General features: G+C 36.8%; 2 protein-coding genes across 4 annotated transcripts in view; one reads left to right on the top strand and one right to left on the bottom strand.

Moving 5' to 3' along the window:
• aopep (aminopeptidase O (putative)) overlaps positions 1-3,187 on the top strand; it is a 75,929-nt gene extending 72,742 nt beyond the window's left edge. For all 3 annotated transcript variants that reach the window (XM_052563518.1, XM_052563517.1, XM_052563515.1), the window contains one exon: positions 2,980-3,187. The gene's annotated coding sequence lies outside the window, so the exon portion shown is untranslated. The remainder of the gene's footprint in view (positions 1-2,979) is intronic.
• Positions 3,188-3,483: 296 nt separating this feature from the next.
• fancc (FA complementation group C) overlaps positions 3,484-20,381 on the bottom strand; it is a 29,631-nt gene continuing 12,733 nt past the window's right edge. Inside the window, exons 6-15 of the mRNA XM_052563519.1 lie at positions 20,054-20,115; positions 19,742-19,906; positions 19,505-19,661; positions 16,602-16,657; positions 15,911-16,010; positions 15,562-15,637; positions 7,600-7,693; positions 6,508-6,682; positions 6,199-6,390; positions 3,484-4,818 (exon numbers count right to left, since the gene is read on the bottom strand). Of these exons, the coding sequence (XP_052419479.1) occupies positions 4,678-4,818; positions 6,199-6,390; positions 6,508-6,682; positions 7,600-7,693; positions 15,562-15,637; positions 15,911-16,010; positions 16,602-16,657; positions 19,505-19,661; positions 19,742-19,906; positions 20,054-20,115 (1,218 nt within the window). The 3' untranslated portion in view covers positions 3,484-4,677. The remainder of the gene's footprint in view (positions 4,819-6,198; positions 6,391-6,507; positions 6,683-7,599; positions 7,694-15,561; positions 15,638-15,910; positions 16,011-16,601; positions 16,658-19,504; positions 19,662-19,741; positions 19,907-20,053; positions 20,116-20,381) is intronic.

The following is a 20,381-nucleotide window of genomic DNA, read 5'->3' as shown; positions in this document are numbered from 1 at the left end:
CGCCCTACAAAAAGCATCTTAAAGCAGGCAGTTATTTGCACTGCTCGTAATAGATTGTGCTGGTCATTATGCATCTGTTGTTTAATATGCACTTTGTCAGTTAAATCACCCGCTGAATTTTCCCCTCCCAATGATGCTTTTATGGAATTGCGGTCTAATGCTAATTTACTCTGTTGAGTTAATCTGACCCAAAGTCTCTGCTTTCAGATGTCATCATTTTGTAAAGAAATTCACAAAAAAAATTTGGGGTGCTCTTTGAGCCATGTGTCATGACAGATCACTGTAGCGCCTTAGTTCATGCGGTGCGTGAACTCTAACGTTTCACTAGGTATAGCAAAAAATAAACATGAAAGAGCATCAGTAGGTCTAACATTAATCTACTCTCCTGTCTCCTTTGTTGGATGAAAACAGCAGATTATGCGTTATGATTGGTCAGATCGCCTGTCAATCAAACTCCCTGTGAAGGGTCAATTGACTAACTGCTCAAGAAAATTACGTCAGGACTAAGAATGCATCCGCTACAAAAAAAAAGTATACTAATGGCAAGGTTTCTTCTTCTTTTTTCAGTCAGGATGCATTAAATTGAGAAATTTGAGAAATTTTACATTCTTACAAAAAAAAAAATCTAATTTCAAATAAGGTTCTTTTGAACTTTCTATTTATCAAAGAATCCTGGATGAAATCAAAACAAAAATATTTAGCTGAACAAATGTTTTCAACATTGAAAATAAGTAAATCAGTATATTAAAATGATTTCTGAATTATCAAGTGACACCAAAGATTGAAAATTACAATATAAGAGTTATGTTACATTGTAATACTATTTCACAAAATTTTATTTAATTTTTCTTAACTGTATTTTAGATCAAATAAATGCAGCCTTGGTAAGCAAAAAATAATGTCAGCTCTAATCTTTTGAAATGTTAGTTTAAGTGAATATGCTTCATTTCTTATTTTTTTGTAAAAGGTGATGAATTGAGTTTTTCATACCCTTATTTTCCACCCCCGTGGCTAATTTCCCAATTGCTTCATCAAAACATTTTCCAGCATATGGTGCTTTCAGATCATACTGAGAATTCATATACCATTGTGCAAACTTTCTTTGAGGGTTTCTGAAGTGAAATGAAACTTTATCATAGCAGTGCAATACAACGTGGTTGCCTTCATAATGAGCTGATTGTGAGATCCCTTTCACGACAAGCATAAACTCTTGCCGAGAGCGCTCGGCTTGGCATGACAGATGAAGAGCAAGTGTGAGATAGTGGAGATGGCTGTAATGAGGACTGAAGAGAAACTGACTGAGCTAATGGAGCCCACAGTGAGATGAGGAGTTATCGACTTCTCCTTATACTCAAGTCTTCTAGCATCACTGTGTACCTCTACTATGCAAAGAACAAAATAGTTCTCTTTCTCCTACTGCTGGGCCACAAAATCCAGAGCAAATTCTGGGAAATGTGGACGAGACATTGCCACACAGACCAAACATCTGCATCTCTGGACTTCAAAACCAGCTCCACTTTTAGCTTTGATGGGTGAAATGAAATGAAAGACGGCAATTGAGACAGGAAGTTGTTCTTTAAAGGACCTCTGCAGATTGAGTTAGCGGACGGCCAGCAGCCAGCATGCCGTCTTCTAAGTCATGACAGATGTAGGAGTTAAATATGAAGCTGTGGAGAAGCTGGCCATAAATGACTATATTTAGAAGCTGTTTAAAGATGCATTACCATCCATGGCTAGTAAAAATGGAATTAGTTGCACGGGGCTGTATTTAAAATGTCATTAGGAGATATTTTGTGGGAAATGAAGTGCTAAGCACCTTCAGCTGAAACGCATTATCACATATCTGATCCTTCCATCAAGTGGCCCATGCTGAAGTGTGAGAGATAGATGGACCTGGCCTCCCGTGCCTACTGAGCTGATTACAGTACTGTGGAAAACACTGGCTCAGTTCAGCAGGAACAGGAGTCTGGTCCACACACCCCCAACTCATCTCTGCTTCTACACACATGCATCTCAGTACACTTTAAGTGGGCATAGCTTGGAGACCAAATGCATACATCAGTATTGTTATTGTTAAATAAAAGTCTGAAGCTGAAATAAAATGTATATTCTAAGAAAAATTTAAACAAAAATGGTAACACTTTAGAATAGGGAACACATTCATTATTAACTACGATTTCCCTCAAACTCCTAAATTGCATGCTTATTAATATTTAGCAAGTTAGGTTTACTTATGGGGTAGGTTTAAGGGATTTAAAATATGGTCATGGAGAATAAGATATAAATATGAGGTTTATTAATACTAATAAACAGCCAGTATGCTAGTAATATGCATGTTAATAAGCAACTAGTTAATAGCAAGGATAGTTCCTTAAAATAAAGTGTTACCAAAGAAAATGAGAAATGTTCCTTTGCTAACTATCTGAAATAAAACAAGTTTAATTACTAAAACTAAAAAATATGTGGATTGTTGGACATACAATGTAAAACTATATTAGATTATATGTCCAACTATCCACGCATTTTAGAGTTTTAGTTTTAGTAATTAAACTTGTTTTCATTTAATATGAACTAATGAAAAGTTAAAGGTAAATTTTGAAAAGATGTGTAAAAAAGTAAAACAAAATAAAATAATCATTTTTTGCCTAAACTTTAATATAAATAATTTGAATATAATATCCCCATGCAGACTACAAAAATGGACACATATGCATAAATCAACCAAATAAAAACGAGGGGTTCAGAGTCCAGATATGATAAAATAATGACACATATTCCAAACTTTGCTGCATTTCAAGACAAAAATTATACTTATTCTTAAAATATATATATATATATATATATATATATATTGCATCTTTTATTACTTTTTAAAATCCTTTTTACGTACATTTCTGTTGTATAAATAAACTTGCCTTGATACATTATTTCTGATGTCATGACCATGAATCATAAGGTTTCCTGTCTTCTCTTTTGCAGGTTTCAGATCTCTCTGGTCTTCTCACATGCTAAACTCAGGGAAATCAAGCAGGATCTGACCGTCTACAGCTCACTGATGATCAGAGAGAACAAGGAATGGACTATTAAAAAAATAAAATAATCACACATTTAAGCTTCAATACATCAAATAAAGACTAGAATGTCATATTTAGTATTGTCAGAAATAAAAATGAAAACTGCACACAAATGTATGTGTCATTCTGAAGTCTTAAAGGGATGGGTTACCTGGACTTCCACACCAAGGTACATCTTGTTTCCGTGCATGTTGTAGTCGACATCAGCACTTTCTGAACTCGTTCACCCCGCGCCCACCATGTCAAGATCCAGGGTCACGATCAGATAGCAAGAAAATGTTTGGGGTAGAGATATGTGCTGATGACGCATGTTTATACACTAAATATGTCACCATATACTCACTGTTAGTGTTTTAAAGCACTTCACACATTCAGGAACATTTCTGAGGTTAACATCACATGATTATAATTGTGGTCTCATATAATAGCCATTTATTTGTTCAACAAAAACTTAATATTAAGTAACTATGGACATAACTAGTTCCATTCATATAAGTATTGAAAGAATAGATCACCCAAAAATGAAAAACCGCTGAAAATGTACTCAACCCTCAGGCCATCCAAAAAGTGGGCAAGTTTGTTTCTTCATTGCAAAAGAGTTCAGGACTTTAAAATAGGACTCCTCTATCCATGATACGGTTTCCTGTACTGAAAAAGTTTAATCGTCTGAATCAGGAGAGAAATATGCACTGAACTAACACCATTCACAAGTCAATACAGTCCACAATTCTTCTAAAAAAAAGCATTTGTGGGTTTAGATGGTGATGGGTTTTTTCATTTGGAGGCAGTAATTTAATACAAAATTTTCACAAAAAAATACTCGAATTAAGCAAATCTTGGAAATTGAAACTGATTTTAAATTGTTGGGTGAACTATTCCTTTAAATGTAATTGAACAGCATCCAAATGAAAGACAATAGGCACATCCTTATGTAGTTTAGCAAGGCCGTAAATTGAGTATGACCCAGTTTTGAGTTATAAACACATGCTTGAGCGGTCTGAATAGGGAAAACTCTCAGAGGAAATGGCCCTAGAGGGAGACGGAGACCCAGGGAGAAGCACTGGTGATGATGGAGTCTAGAAAGTACAGTACACAGAGACTAAACTATTCAAGAGGCCCTGCGCTGGGAGTACACACACACACACACATGGTGAGAAGGACTCAGGCATGCTCTCCTGTCAGAAGAGTGTGTGGGAGGACAGTGAACGAAGACAAACGGCGTGTTAGCTAGATGGAGCTGCGCAGTCAAACAACAAAGACTCCGAGTCCAAACACTCAGGAAATACAACCACAGATCTGACAGCAATCACATCCCTGGAAATTTACTTTCTCCCATTCGCGTTTGATGTCATCCAAACACACAGATAGAAATACATGTGTTCCTTTTATTTGGCTCAATACATCAAGTGTGGAGGCCCCTCTTGGGTTTAGGGGGAGAACACCCACTGCTTTTGAAGTTAAAAATGGCAGCTGGGCTTCTCTTCTATAAATGCCATATCGTCCCACCCAGCTTTTCTGTGCGTAACTGAGCCACGCAAGGATTCCTTGTCCTAACAAATAGTTTCGGCGAGCGCTCGAAGCTAGGAGTTTCTATCCAAGGATCTCAGGTTTGAAGGAGGGCGTCCTGAAGAGTCCTCAGCCTGGAATGAACCCTGTCGTCCCGCATAGTGGCACTGTTTAGTCTGCAGCGAATTGAGGCGAGGATCCACAGTGCCCTGCGCTTCACAGCGGCCTCAGTCAGCACCTGCCAGCATCACAAAACACACACATTTAGGTAACCAGCCCTCACAATTTCCACTGGACCACTGAAGTTATTGAGATGAGCCCATGAAGTGTGTAGTAAAAGTAATATTCATTATATACTCTCATGTTACTTTTCTAGTGGAACACAGAGAAGAATTTTTAAAAGGTGTAATAGTTTGGAGCAAATTGAAAAACTTTTTCTTACAATTCTCAAAGGATTGAGACTTTTTCTATAAAAAGTTTTCATTTTGTAGGGTGCAGGACACAACCCTCTGTGTATTTCACCATGAATAAATGATGTGACCCATTGTGTTTCTCTAAATGTCTGAGAAAATCCTGACACTCTGTACACTAGTAGCATTTAATGTAGTTTGGTGAGAAAAGCGAAAATTTGACAATGTAGCAATTATTATTGTCTTTACCAGCAAAGATAAAGGGAGAATTAATACACACACGGCTGAAGAAGCAGAAAAGGTCTGAGGCCAAAAGCCAGAAAGACCAGCAAAGACCAAAAATGAGCTCAAACATTGGTTTGGCATAATCAAGGTGAAAGGAATGCAAGCCCATTTCTGTTATCTACAAATAAAAATAAATCACTCTGTAGTAAATCAGAAAAATTACATGAAATGTTGAAATTACTGACAAAAAAATAAATAAAAATTATGACCTTGCAAAAATTTATATTATTAGATAATACTTGAAATTTTTACATAATAAAGGCATTTAAAAAAATCGAAATTTTGACAAAAACAATAGAGAAAATTCAATTATATCAAAGAAATTTAGAAAAACAATTTTTTTTTAAACTTGTTAATGCACAGTGATCAGATCATTGAATAAATCTTTTTTTTTTTTAGTCAATGAATCATTCTTTTGGACCAGTTCAAATTCGTTCACTAGAGTTAAAAGCTTTTGGAGGGAAACATTACCAATAGTGAATAATGATATTAAATCTATCTGTTCTCCATAGAATAAAATCACATGGTTTTAGAACGAACATTGGGGTGAAAAATTGTGCTTTTTGCATAAACTATCCCTGTATGTAAACAAAGCTGAGGTGACTTTATTAAACCTAAGCCTTACCTTGCTGCTATAAGGGAGCAGCTCTCAGCGTTTAAGCTTGTTTTTGTAAAGTGTGTGTGTGTGTGAGAGAGACTGAAATGCTTTTGCCAGCCAGCAGCCTATTTTATTCTGTTGTTCTCTGCATACCACAGGAACTAGCGTAAGGTCAATAAAGGCACCGATGACAACTTAATTGGGCTGCACACTGCCCTTGTCTCGTCTTGAATAGGCCACCGGGTTCGCATGACCAAACCTCTGGCATTTGAGGAGGTGAATGTTATTTTACAATGTGCTAAATCTGAATCAGTGAAGACCTCACCTTGTCAGTTATTTCAGTGATAATGCTAACAGGTCCGTGGGAAAAGACGGTGAAGTTTGAAAACAAATGCAAAACGAGGTTTGCTGAAAGGGAGGAGGACAGGAGCTCTTTCACAGCACTGAGGTGTCTGGGAGGGGGAGGACGAGTGAGAAATAGCATCCTTAGATGAGTCCAGGCTTCTCTGGCCACTGCCTGAGATTAAAACAAAGAGGAGGAAGCCATCAGTAATTTTCCAGTCTGCTTCACTTTGTGGATTTTAACTTGTGACGTAAGGTTGACTGACTTCAGCGCCATAATTAGATCTCTTACGGTTTGTTGGGACCTCTGGTGCCCTCTATTGGTGGGGTGATGGAAGAACGTCAGGAGCCACAGCAGCGGTTCGGCGTTCTCAGGCGCTGCCAGAACAAGCAGCTCAACAGCTGTGTCCACCCAATACCCACACTGCACCAGCAGGAACCAAGCCTCAAAGACAGCCTGATACGCCCTGGAAAATCACCATCCACCCAAACACACACAGAAAGAACCTAACAATTATTTACTGATACATATGGCTTACAGTACAAAGAGAAGGCTGAGCGAGTTTGGACAGCACTGATAGCTGCTCAAACTAAAAGAGCTTCTCGAGCTTCTTGAGCTCTCAAGTTCTGGTTTATTCTCCGATAATATCCTGATGACACCTGCAGCTGACACTCTTATTACTTAAAATGCTTACAATGCATGTATTTTCCTAGAACTGTATACACGAGGACACACATGCATTAGACCACATAACTGGTTAATAATCAGAGAAATTTAAAATGCAGCTTGCACAGATAATTTATCACTTATTATAAGTGATAAAAATACTGTGAAAAAGCAATTACAGTTTTTTTAATATAATTATTTGGTAAAAAGCCATTTAATAATTACAAATTATGTATTCCAATCTATGTCATGTAAAAGTTGTTTGAGTCTTCCCTTGTTTCTCAATAAGTTTATTCACACCAAATGTGAAAATAACTGCTGTCAGTAAGTCTATTCACACCAAGGATAAAACGATGTATGGTATGTCTGGTAAATGGCAAATGAAAAATACATTTTATACTTATGCACATTTATTTTAAATGGACTTTGAAGAAATCTGTACGAAGGTAAACATAAAATAAAACATTTTTGTTATCTAGGACATTGATACTACTACATGGTGTGGACAGACTGGACAAGAATTTGTGAAAAGCAGCCATGCACTTCAGATGAAAACCTATCACTGAATATCAGGTCATCTGTGTCCAAATACCCACCTGTGGCAAGCCTGAGTGAACTAGAAACATACAGGGTTACTGTGTGGGAAATCTCTGAAGTAACAGCACTGCTGATGATAAGACAGCAATGAAGTGTAGGGTGTCTTGAAGCTCATCTCACCTGACATCTTCCCCTGCCTCCTCATTCTCCGTCACGCTCTGAAGTAAACTTCTGATCCAGCTCAGATGATCCAGCCAGGCTTCCCTGGGAACCTCTGAAAGGGGGTGAAATGAAAAATTTAGAAATGAGACACATTTTAAACTGATTTCCAGGTGGATGAGGTGAACTTAGCAACTGATAATAAATCCCACTGACTATCATTATATGGGGTACAAATTGACTTTTGTGTTCTGCAGAAGAAAAAAACTGTTTTAGAGTAAGTATCATGACAAAATATACATTTTTGGATAAACTATCCCTTAAGTACGGTAATCCATTAGTGCACAACACCGCAAAATCGACAAAACAGCACATAACAAATTTTATTATGTTCTGCTAATTTCACTGTGTTGTTACTTGCTTCTGAGTGTTGTGCTACTTTCATTTTGTTGTGACTTGCTTCTCTGTGTTGTACTTATTTTGCTGTGTTGTGGCTTGTTTCCATTGTGTTGTACTAATTTTGTTATGTTGTGGCTTGTTTCCATTGTTTTGACTGGTTTCCGTTAAATTGCGATTTAATTGCGACTTGTTTCTATTAAATTGTGGCTGGTTTACATTGTGTTGTGCCTTGTTTCTGTTGTGTTGTGCTTATCTCTTTGTTTTGCGTCTTGTTTCAATTGTGTTGTGCAAATTTTGTTGTGTTGTGGCTTGTTTACATTGTTGCAACTTGTTGCGGCTTGTTTCTGTTGTGTAATTTTGTTGTGTTGCCGCTTGTTTCCATTGTGTGATTTTTCATTGTGTTGTGTAATTTGTTAGAGTTGCGGCTTGTTCCTGTTGTCTAATTTTGTTGTGTTGTGACTTGTTTGCGTTGTGTTGTGTAATTCCGTTGTGTTGTGCTAATTTCATTGTTGTGGCTTGTTTCCATTGTGTTTTGTAATTTCGTTGTGTTGTGTTAACTTCGTTATGTTATAGCTTGTTTCCATTGTGTTGTAGCTTGATTTTGTTGTGTTCATTTTGTTGTGTTGTGGATTGTTTCTGTTTTGTTGTGTAATTTCATTGTGTTGTGGCTTGTTTCTGTTGTGTGTAATCTCATTGTGTTGCGGCTGTTTCTGTTGTGTAATTTTTTGTTGTGTAATTTTTATGCGCTGCAGCTTGTTTCTTTTGTATAATTTTTTCTCTGTTGCAGCTTGTTTCCGTTGTGTAATTTTTTGTTGTGTTGTGACTTGTTTCCATTGTGTTGTGTAATTTCATTGTGTTGTGTTAATTTTGTTGTGTTATAACTTGTTTCCATTGAGTTGTATCTTGATTTTGTTGTGTTGTGCTCATTTTGTTGTGTTGTGGATTGTACACTTTGTTGCAACTTTATTTCCATTAAATTGATAACAATAAAAAAAAAAAAGTTTCTTGAGAACCAAATCAGCATATTACAATGATTTCCGAAGATTCATGTGATAGTAAAGACTGGAGTCAAAGGAAAAATGTAATTGTAAAATATAATGAATATTTCAGAGTGAAAATTAAAACAGCTTAAAGTGATTGTGAAAAATCAAACAGAGCTAACTTACTCTAACAATCTCAAAATTAAAATTTTTGTCCATTCACTTTCTGGTAAATGACCAAAACATGGTTTGGAATGACCTAAGAGGGAGTAACTAATGAGAAAATTATCCCTGGATGAACTTTCCTTTAAAGACATGCCAGAGTCAAAGAATCATGATCTATCTTTAGCTTAAGTAAATAACTAAGCTCCAGCATTCACCAGTCTCCTTTCAGAGACAAAGGCTCCCCTTCACGTCAGTCATTCCATGTACAATGACAATTGAACCAGTGCAAACAAATAATCCTAAAAAAAAAAAAAAAAACTTGGAGCAGCAGGCACCTGAGGTCTGCAGCTATTCTTCTGTTGTGCTGGTTATAGAATAGGTGGCATTGTGAGAATATCCTCTGGAGTTCAGGAGGCACTGAAGAGCCCCAGGTCCTTTGGGAGCCAAGCCAGAGATAGATATGAGAGAACTGGACTGAGGCGGGCAGGGTGGGTACAGGAAGAAGGAGCCTGTGTGTTTAGTACTGCTCTGATGGAGGGAGGGAGATAAGGCCAGGCTTTGGGACTTTAGATGGTGGAGGTTTAGGACGAAGGATTTAAATAAATCTCTAGCCACTCACTGAGACAATACTGAATCAAGTTCAGACAGCGTGGGGTAATGGTTTTGAATAAGGGGGTGTGGCTGGTGTTTGAGTAAAAGTATTGTAGTTTGCTAGATCTGAGATTTAAAATTATTTTTAAATGGTCCTTCATATAGGGCTGCCTGTGACTGACATGCACTTCTTACTAAGAAACTTTTTAAAGCAAGTAATTTAAAGTAAATTAATTTTATGTCAGTTTCAGTTTATAATCAGTGTCCTCATAATCATAAAACCTGGTAATTTTTCAGGTTTAAGATCTAGGGTTAAAGATTATCGGTGTAGTTGTTTGTTGTTTTTTCTTGCTGGTTCTTTGGTTTCTTTGTCATATATTGTATATATTTATTATTATTCATTATCTTACTGAAAAGTTCAATAATTATTATAAAAAAATTAAAAAAAATAAACCTGAAATGATAGCTGTAGTGTGAAGTGTGCCAGTTTTTGCTGGTAAATCGTCCAGGCTGGTTTATGAATATTTTTCGGAAAATGTTAATAATACACAGTAATCCCATCCAAAGCCTTACAGCTACACATTATTCCATTGATTTGTATAAACAACTCATTTAAAGGTGACCTATTATGCCCCTTTTTACAAGATGTAAAATATGTCTCTGATGTCCCCAGAGTGTGTGTGAAGTTTTAGCTCAAAATGCCTTACAGATAATTTTTTTATAGCTTTAAAATTGCCACTTTTAAGGTATGAGCCAAAACACACCGTTTCCGTGTTTCCCTTTAGATGAGCTGGTGCTCCCGGAGAAGAGAGCTCAACTAATTCCAGCGGTCAACTCCACATTGTTTTCATATTAGTGGTGGGCCGTTATCGCCGTTAACGCAAGACTCTTATCGGGCGATAAAAAAAATATCGCCGTTAATCTATTCTCAAAGTTGGGTTGGGAGCTGGGTCTATACTAAGCAAGCTATGATGACTTTCACCTTGATATTTTATATAACTGACTCGCTGAGGACAGCCTAAAAAGATGCTCAGGACAGTTGACGGGCCACTGTTGCGCATCGTCACAAAAGCTTATCTTTCTCACGTGTTGTTAAGCCGTACCGCTTGTCGATTTAAACATTAAAGCATCCAAAAACTAGACGCGGAAAAGCTGAACAGAGTAGCGCGTGCCGTTAGGTGCGCACGAGAGAGAGAGCCGCGTATCACGGACAGCGACACTGAACCGAGCTCTCTTCTGCGGAGTTCACCTCGAAGTTCCTCCTGCACCCGAACGAACAAATACAAATCGCAGTTTGAACAAACAAAAATATGTGAAAGAGCCCAATTCAACACCACGGTGTTCTGGTGTTCAGGGCTCGCGCAGAGAAAGGCAAGAGGGTCTGGCTGCAGACTTGCACTTGCACTCTCAGACTTGCACTCTCAGACTTGCACTCTCAGACTTGCACTCTCAGACACTTGCACTCTCAGACACTTGCACTTCCGTTAGTGACGTCACTTGCAGTCTTTATTTTTTATTTTATTGATTTTTTTTTTTTGTACGTTTTGTTTGAACTTCCCAACATTTTATAACAGTAGCCAGGTGGCGAAGACAAGAAAAAAATCAACTAAATTACAATGTCACTTGCAATCGCTACTTTCACTCCCTGCTACCTGCGACACTTGCAATTGACACAAATCCTGCTTGTTGTCAATGGAGACAAGAAGCTGTGGTGGTGAATAAACGCAACGCGCAAAGTTTCGCGTTAAACATTTTTCCATATAGAATAAACTGTCTACAACTCGTTTATATCACTGTCTTTGTCCTTTAAGCTACATTATGTGTTTTATTTATGATGATTTTCTATAGGAGGAAAACGTTTAATGTACAATTTAACGCACTGCGAGGCCACATTAAGTGTTCGCATTGTGTTCATAGCCATCTGCTTGCCTTATTGTACATTAAATAATAACTATATATCGAATTTGGTCTTTTAATTGAACTTAACGTATCCTAATACATTATGCCATATTAAGTGTTTGTTTTTTTCTACAGGAGGAAAACGCTTAACGAAAAACTTTGTGTATAGTAGTAGGCCTACTAATTTAGTTTTAATCGTTTATTCACCACCACAGCTTCTTGTCTCCACTGGCAACAAGCACGATTTGTGTTGATTGCGTCACAGGTAGCGGAGAGTGCAAGTAGCGATTGCAAGTGACATTGTAATTTAGTTTCTTTTTTCTTGTCTTCACCACCTGGCTACTGTTGTAAAATGTTGAAAGAAAGATTCAAACAAAAAGTTATCAATAAATAGAAAAAAAAAAAATAATAATAATAATAATAAAGACTGCAAGTGACGTCGCTAGCGGAAGCACAAGTGTCTGGGAGTGCAAGTCTGAGAATGCAAGTCTGAGAGTCAAGTGCAAGTCTGCAGCCAGACCCTTCTCGAGAAAGGCGTCTCAAAACACTTGAACATCGAATTTGCTTATTTTTGCTCTTGTGCCAACAAATACATACAAAATATGTCAAAATATCCACCTTGGAAATTATGCTCGAAAACAATGTCAGTTATTTCTTAAGTGAAAGTAAACAGTTGAGGAAAAAAATGGGATGTGTATTATATTGGATGCGTTCATGGTCTCTTAAAGTGACCGCGCCTAATTTAGCGACTGGCTGATGTAATGTTAATCTAAGAAAATGAAAATGAAAATCACTCACTGCTCTTGACTGAATTTCTTTGTGGTTTTAACAGTCAAACCAAAAATTATTCAGAAACCAGATATAATTTTTGATATATATAGCAAAACTGTAATAATGTGAGAAATGTTGAAGGTGTCTGAATAAATGTAGGTTTGATTGTATATTTCATTTTTACATTGAAGACTATCCAGTGCTATTATCTGGTTTCTGTACCTTGAGACACACAAACTTGAAAAAAAACCTTAAACATTGGTGTGAAACAGGAGTAATGTTGTTTGCACCTTGTGCAATGTGGAATTAGTTTACAGTTTTTTCAAGCACTTTGTGATACATTTTGGAAACAGGAGATGAGCCCCTTTTCTAATGCACCATCTAGCTTGATAAACCCCTTCTCAAAGACTTACTGTTTGTCAATTTTATTTGTGTAACACATATTCTGAATGCCTTCGTCAGAATTCGAATGAGCCATTTTAATCTAGATTAATCTCAAGATCACAGTGAGATTAATCTAGATTAAAAAAATGTATCTATGCCCACCTCTATTTCATATGCAATTTTATCTCCAGCAATCTTATTTACGATCACTCTGGTAGCACGTGAGGCAGCATCAGCGACAGACAGACAATGGTAGACAAGAAACTCTTTCAGAAAGGCAATTTGGAAAACTAACACTTGATACTTCTTCTAGAGGTGTAGCTGAATCACGAACAGCTGGCACTGCTCTATCCTTCAGGAGCAAACTTTGTGCAAAACCTGCTTTATACTGACCCTCATTCACAAAGCAGTCTGGTGTAAAATGATTTGCGGAGTATTTTAATTAAATTCAATTAATCCACCAAATATTCAGATGTGTGCAGCGCATTTTACAGAGGATGAGGAGTGGTTACTGAACCAGTAGCCTACAATGTGACAAAGTCTGTTTTTATAAAGTCTGTGAATTCCAAATTTGCAAGGACAGTCTGGCGCTTCTGACTCACAGCCTGTAAGTATGTTTATATTGAAAGAATTTGCCCCTGACTATTCAAACGCGAGTTTTGAGCAGTATAGAGTAAAGTTTGTCATTTGTTGTTTGTCATTTCTCCCATCACAAATGCAGACATGGTTTTATGTTTACGCAGCACAATACGCAACACAACGCGTAAAAAGACAGTATAAGTCATTATCATCAGTAGTTTAGTCCCCACTGGATGCAATAAATGCCTCGTTTGTAAAGGGTTTTTATTGGTTTCGTCTCGTCATGCTGGGACACAGCATCACAGTATAGAAAGGGCATAACATTTCCGTCACACCCTTGAGGCATTCAGCCAATCACAACCCACTGGATAGCTGGCCAATCAGAGCACACCTCTTTTTCAGAATGATGAGCTTTGTAAAAATGGACATGTCTCAGAAAGGCGGGACATAGAGGAGAAACAATGTACATTATTTGGAAAATAATAGTTTTTTTTTTTAACCTTAAACCATATAAACATTTCGCATTACACCAAATACACAAAATAATGTTCTTTTTAGCAACGTCATATGACCCCTTTAAATTTAATTAAATAATTTATATATAACAATTTTTACGTGCGCTTTTTCTGAACGTCTACATTTGAAGCGCGCACACTAAAGACTGTCAAATAGCGCCTGGTTACTGAACTGAAGTTAACTTTTGTGTTAATGCTGAAAAAAAAAAAACACACACACAAGGTGTACATAAAGACTCAGTTGGTTATGTCTAAAATGAAAGTAAACAGGCGAGAGAAAAAAGGATGTGTGCCTGAAAGTGAAAGTCGTGACATTTGCCAAGTATGGTAACCTATACTCAGAATTGGTGTTCTGCATTTAACCCATCCAAGTGCACACACACAGCAGTGAGAAGTGAACACACCATGAACACACACCCAGAGAAGTGGGCAGCTATATATCCAGCACCCGGGGAGCAACTGGGGGTTCAGTGCATTGCTCAAGGGCATGTCAGCCATGGGTATTGAGGGTGGAAGAGAGCGCTGTTGATTAACTCCCTCCCATCTAAAACTCCTGCCGGCACCAAGACTCAAACCTGTGACCTTCGGGTTACAAGTCCAACTCTCTAACCATTAGGCCAACATGTTGCCGACAAACATTAAAGGTATAGTTCACCCTAAAGATTTTATTTCGTCATTATATACTCACTCACATGTTGTCCCAAACCTGTATTAATTTCTTTCTTGTGCTGAAAACAAAAGAAGATATTTTGAAGAATGTGGGTAACCAGACAGTTGATGGTCCACATTAAATGTGAAAGTAAAAAATAATAATAATACTACAATGGAAGTCACTGTGGACCAGCAACTTTTTGGTTTTCTATGTTCTTCAAAACAGCATTTATGTTCAGCCAAAGAAAGAAACTCATTCAGGCTTAAAACTAATTTTGAGTTAGTTAATGACGGCATAAAAACAAAACACTATGACAAATTGCCAGACATATGACAGAATTTTTTTGGGTGAACTCTTCTTTTAATGTTAATAAAAAAACGAAATACAAAGCGAAAATTCACTCCACTCCACTCTGGACTGAAAAACTTTAATACAGTTGCTTTAAGATCAATCTATATAGTGTTTTAATTTTATATTTGTTAATTTAATTTCTTGAATGCTCTTGCTTAATGTACCTATTGTTATATATGTGCTATAAACATATATGTGCATAGTGCATATATTAACATATGTGCATATTTAATGAATTTATGTGCATACAAGGCATTCAAGTTTACCTACAAAACCACCACTGGCTCTGCAACCCTTTAATTAAATGCCCTACTTCAGATATATGTGCCATCTAGAAGCTTGTATTTTGCAAGTGAAAGTCACTTGATTGTGCCAACCCTTAAGATGCACAAAATCACTTTCACTGACTTTTTCATTAACTGTTCCCTCCTGGTGGAATTAAGCTGCCCAACTCAATCCAAGCAGCTGAGTCCTTAGCTATCTTCAAGAAATGACTAAAAACACACCTGTTCCATCTTTATTTGACCCTCTAACCTCTCGATTCTATTCTATTTTAATTCTACTTGATCTATTTGTCTTCTTTTTTATATAAATAATAATAATAACACTGGCTTTCACTGGCTTTTTTCCTATTTCAATGATGCTGTCTTGTTAAGTGAAGGTCTGAATTTCTCAGAGATAGTTAGAGGTGCTGTACCTGATGGTGCCGTCAGTAAAGGAGTTAGTAAACTGGGCATCACATGTGGGAAGAATGATCTGAGTGGTAGACGATCCTACAAATCATAAATGCATACAGATATCACAACAACTCCAAATGTGAAACACCGCTTTTGTGTCATTTTAGAGCCACTAGTAGCACCAAACAGACCGGCCAATCATATGAAACTCCACAGAGTCAATGCATCATTTCTCTGTCTTGTTTTCTCTTGTTTATGGCCCTATGTGGGACTCCATATTTTTGGAAACAATCATTATTTTTGCGATTCAGTTTGGTGCTGCTAGTGTCGGAGAAATGACACATTCACCTTCATGAAGTCAGTTTGTACCTGGGGTTTCTGTCCAGTCCGTCTCTGGAGGAAGCAGACAGTGAAAACCTGTATGAGGGCTCTCACGGCCAAGTTCTCATCAATCTCTGTCAGCACACTCCTAAACACACACACACACAATCTCACAGTGTTTCTGAAATCAATTGGCTGTGGTGTAGGTAAAACAGCCTGATTTACTACAGTATAACATTTTAAATTCTAATGAGTAATAATTAAGGATGCAGCAACATAGGTTTTAAATCAACAATTATTATAAAATGGCTTTAATAATAAATACATACTATTGTGCACTTTAAAAAAAACAAAATAGCATTTACACTAAAGCTTTAATCAAAAAAAAAATATTTAAATGAGACTTCTTAACATTTTAAGAGATTGAAAATCATTTAATACACTTTTTATAAGCTTCCAATAGCAGCCTAAATCATAAAACTGGCAATTAAAAAAAATTATATTGGCTAGTACAAATATAATCACTGATTATATTATATTATATTATATTATATTATATTATATTATATTATATTATATATAAAAAGGGCCAGATGGAATCCACTATGTTTATTATTATTTATATTTATGAATAAAAGTTTAAAATATAGTCTTATGCACTTTCTATGAAGTTTTGTGGTGCAGATACTCCATAGGTCTAACTAACAGAAATAAAATGCGCACAAAATATGATATTCACCTGTAAATTTCATTGACTGTGAGGAAGATGTGACAGTGATCGGCTGAAGCTTGAGGCTGGTGGGGGAAGAACACTGCAAAGCATTAGGAACAATGCATTTTCGTCATCTCCTCTCTCAAGCACTAGGGGGCAATGCTGTAATAATAATGAGGACCTGTTGGCATCTCATACAGACCTCTCCCATAATTCAGTGCTGCAAGTTTAACAGCCAACTTTCTTACCAACAAACTGCTCAGTGCTTTATTATACAGGAATATCATCTGTTTTAAATTCATGTGAAAGAGAGTTAAAAATGACATCCAAGCAGCTGTACATGCATGTCTGGTGCAGCACGTAAACTTACATGCTCATATTTTAATAGAACAGGTTTCATTAATATACCCATAGTTCATATGGGCAAAGAATGTCATAAAAACATTTCATCCAGACCCAAAACATCAGTGCTCCAGAAAGCCCACATGTGCCCTTGCGGTCTTTGATCCTTAGAGCATTTGTCTTTGTTTGTGCATGTGTTTGTGTGTGTAGGCCACAGGGAGAAGCCTCATTATTCTCTCCTTCATTTGGGACCATTAAAACATTTGCCCCACCCAGTCCACAGGCACCCTCATCTCCCCTTTGTAAGCGCACACACACACACGCGATCCTCACACACCACCCCCCTCCCAAGCACCCCCCCCCCCCCCACAAACCCTAAAGCATCTCAGATATTCCCATAACCTCAGCTAATCAACGCTTGCCAAAAGCCGCCAATTTGCTGCTCCAATAAAAAGAGACGCATTTCAGCAACAAACACTAGATGGTATGATCCTGTCTCAAAAATAGAAGAGAGAGCGATAGATATCAGAGAGAGATCATAGGATACAGAGCTCAACAACTCTCAGCCAATGTCATAAACCGTTGAACAAAACTGCAATCACAAGCAATTTTTCACACAAACATTCAAATGAACCTGAAGCTGACATGTATTCATAAATCACAGATTCGGACACAATTATTCTACACTACCATTTAAAAGCTTGAGGTCATTTAGATAAAATTAATACTTTTATTTAGCAAGGATGCATTAAATTGATCAAATTTGACAGTTGAGACATTTACAAAAGCTTTCTATTTCAAATAAATGCTGGTCTTTTGACCTTTCAATTCATCAAAGAATCCGGAAAAATGATCAGTTTCAAGAAACACAAAATGATAATAATAATCAAATTGACTGAGTGACAAATTAGCATATTGGAATGCTTTCTGAAGGATCATGTAACACTAAAGACTGGAGTAATGGATATTCAGCTTTGCCGTCACCGAAACAAATTGTATTTTAAAATAGAAAAAGAGTTATTTTTAATTGTAAAATATTCCTGCTTTCACTGTGTTAATAACGTTTGGATGGTAGCATGGTTGATTCCAGTTTCTCTCCAGTGCACAGGTGCCTTCTTGTTTCGGATTGCCCTCATGTTGCTCCAAACATGCATCACTTTATTTTTTTAGTGGGACAAAAAGGAATATTAAAAAAAATATATCTAGGCTGCTATTTTCCATATAGTGAACACAAGCTTATTTTTGAGAAGCAGCAGTTTGGCCTAAATTTTACAACATTTAGATTTTTACAGCAATTTATGTTTTTTTTTTAGCTTGACAGAATTATTATATGGAAAGAAATTGCCTTGGTATTCTTAATAAATAACTTAATTAATTTTAAAAAAGTAATACGGTAAATAAAGAAATAAAATGCTTGGAACAACACGATGATGAAGAAATAATCAGAAATTAAAAAACTCAATGTGACATAAGCAGAGGCATCGGAAAGGGCTGTCTGCTTTTATTTGTTATGAAGGCTGAAGCTTTCTCTCCCTAGTGAAAACAGATGGGCTTTCTGAACTCATCCATACCTTCTCCTAACACTTCAGGGAGGGTCAATTACAGCATGGCAAAAACATCCTCTTTCTGGCAGTGGGACGCTGGAAGATGCTGTTTATTGTTATTGGATTTTAGCTTTGAGGAAGGTGGATGAAAACAGAAATGTGAAACTAATTTCTGGTTTCCCCTTTTTGATTGCAGTTTAAACAACTTGTTCCTGCAACGTAAACACAGTGCAGAGTTCAATCTGCTCTCGAGCACAAACAAACAAGAGCTGAATGCAGCTGCATTTGGGCCTCATTTTACCTGTCTGTACTGCTCAGAATGAGACACTAAACAGATCATAACGAACGTAAGCTACAAGACGACTGTTTGACGTCCTTAGACAGACATGTAAATGAGGTCTTGATTGGAGTCATTTAAACTTTCTTCATGTAGGTATGAAGCAGCCTCATAAAGATGTATATGGACCGTGAGCCTGCTTTACATCATGCTATTTGTGTCTGTTCTTAAAAAGAGGCCTTCACACGCTGTGTACCATACCAACAACAGAGCATTAAATTCCTTTTTTACTACCATATTTTTACTGTCAACACAGCAGCACCAAATTAATGAGCAACCAAAGCAAATATTATGACACGTGGTACTAGTTGCCATCAAACAAAACAGTGTGAACTGTTGCTAATAAACATGATGATGTTCTGTTGCCTTAAGGTGCTAATATTTTTTAATAATTTGTTTAATAGTTTTTAAGAGTAATATTTTGGCAATATGCAACATGTGGGATCAAAAAGTATGACACCACTATTGAAAATGCTTTAGTTTAGCATTTTAATGATAAAAAATAGATTATTATATCAGAATAACAGATTGAAAAGTGAAAAGCTGATTCAAGAAAGAAAGAAAGAAAGAAAGGGTTTTTGAATTTAAACACACATTTGTTTATTTTCAGATTAAAATTTTATGATTTAAAAAAATACTTTTAATGTGGTCTCTATCTTTTGGAATCAAGAAAAGAAAAATGTTAATATAGAAGAAATCAAGCTCACCAGTAATGAGTCATGAACATGTTTGTCCAGACTCTGTGTCACTGTTTCGTGGTCAGACAGCACAGATTCCAGAAAGCTCACTGCTGCCCCCTCCAGACAGGTGGGACTGTAACACCACAGGTTCACTACGGCCTCATCCTCCAACACAAGCCTCTTACTGTGGAGGAGAGACAGACAGAAAACACATCAACACAATCTGTGTGCTGTCATTAAATGCTGCACTCTAATGACACCCACCTGATCAAGGCCTCGCTGACTTCCTTAATGAACTCTTGATTCAGACAGGACGAGCCACACAACATGGAATGCTTCAACAAAGCTCCAATAAGAGGAGACATCTGAGGACATGTGACCAAGGCAGCGCATGCTGTTGACATGGCATGAATATTCCCATTTGAACACCTATAACCAAATAAACAATAAATAAAAGAAGTGTGAGAGTGTACTATTTGTCTGACAAATTGTTTGAATGTTAGAGAAAATGTATTTTTCAGGTGTAAAGCAAACTAATTTACATGTATCTCCAGATTGATGTTAAAGTTTTATTACCTGGATGTGTTTGGCAAGCTGTCACAGCTTTTAATGACCTCCTCTGTCATCAATGACACAAGCTGAAAGTGACAGCAGGACACCACAGTTTGCCTTTAATTTCATAAATTGAATGCAGTTTAAAAATGACTTCAAACTTTAACATGGTATTAGTTTCAGATTATGAAGTCACATATAAACAGCCATTTTCTCATGTAAATGAGTGGAAAATACATTTGTGGCTGAGCAATATACTGCATCTAATATTCACAATGCATGTTTTAGTTGGCAATGTAAAATTACATAGCATTTACATACATTAATAAAAAAAAAAATAATAAAAAAAATT

Source organism: Carassius gibelio, chromosome B8, assembly GCF_023724105.1.
Source record: "Carassius gibelio isolate Cgi1373 ecotype wild population from Czech Republic chromosome B8, carGib1.2-hapl.c, whole genome shotgun sequence".
NCBI lineage: Eukaryota > Metazoa > Chordata > Actinopteri > Cypriniformes > Cyprinidae > Carassius > Carassius gibelio.
This window is presented reverse-complemented; position numbering and strand designations above follow the sequence as displayed.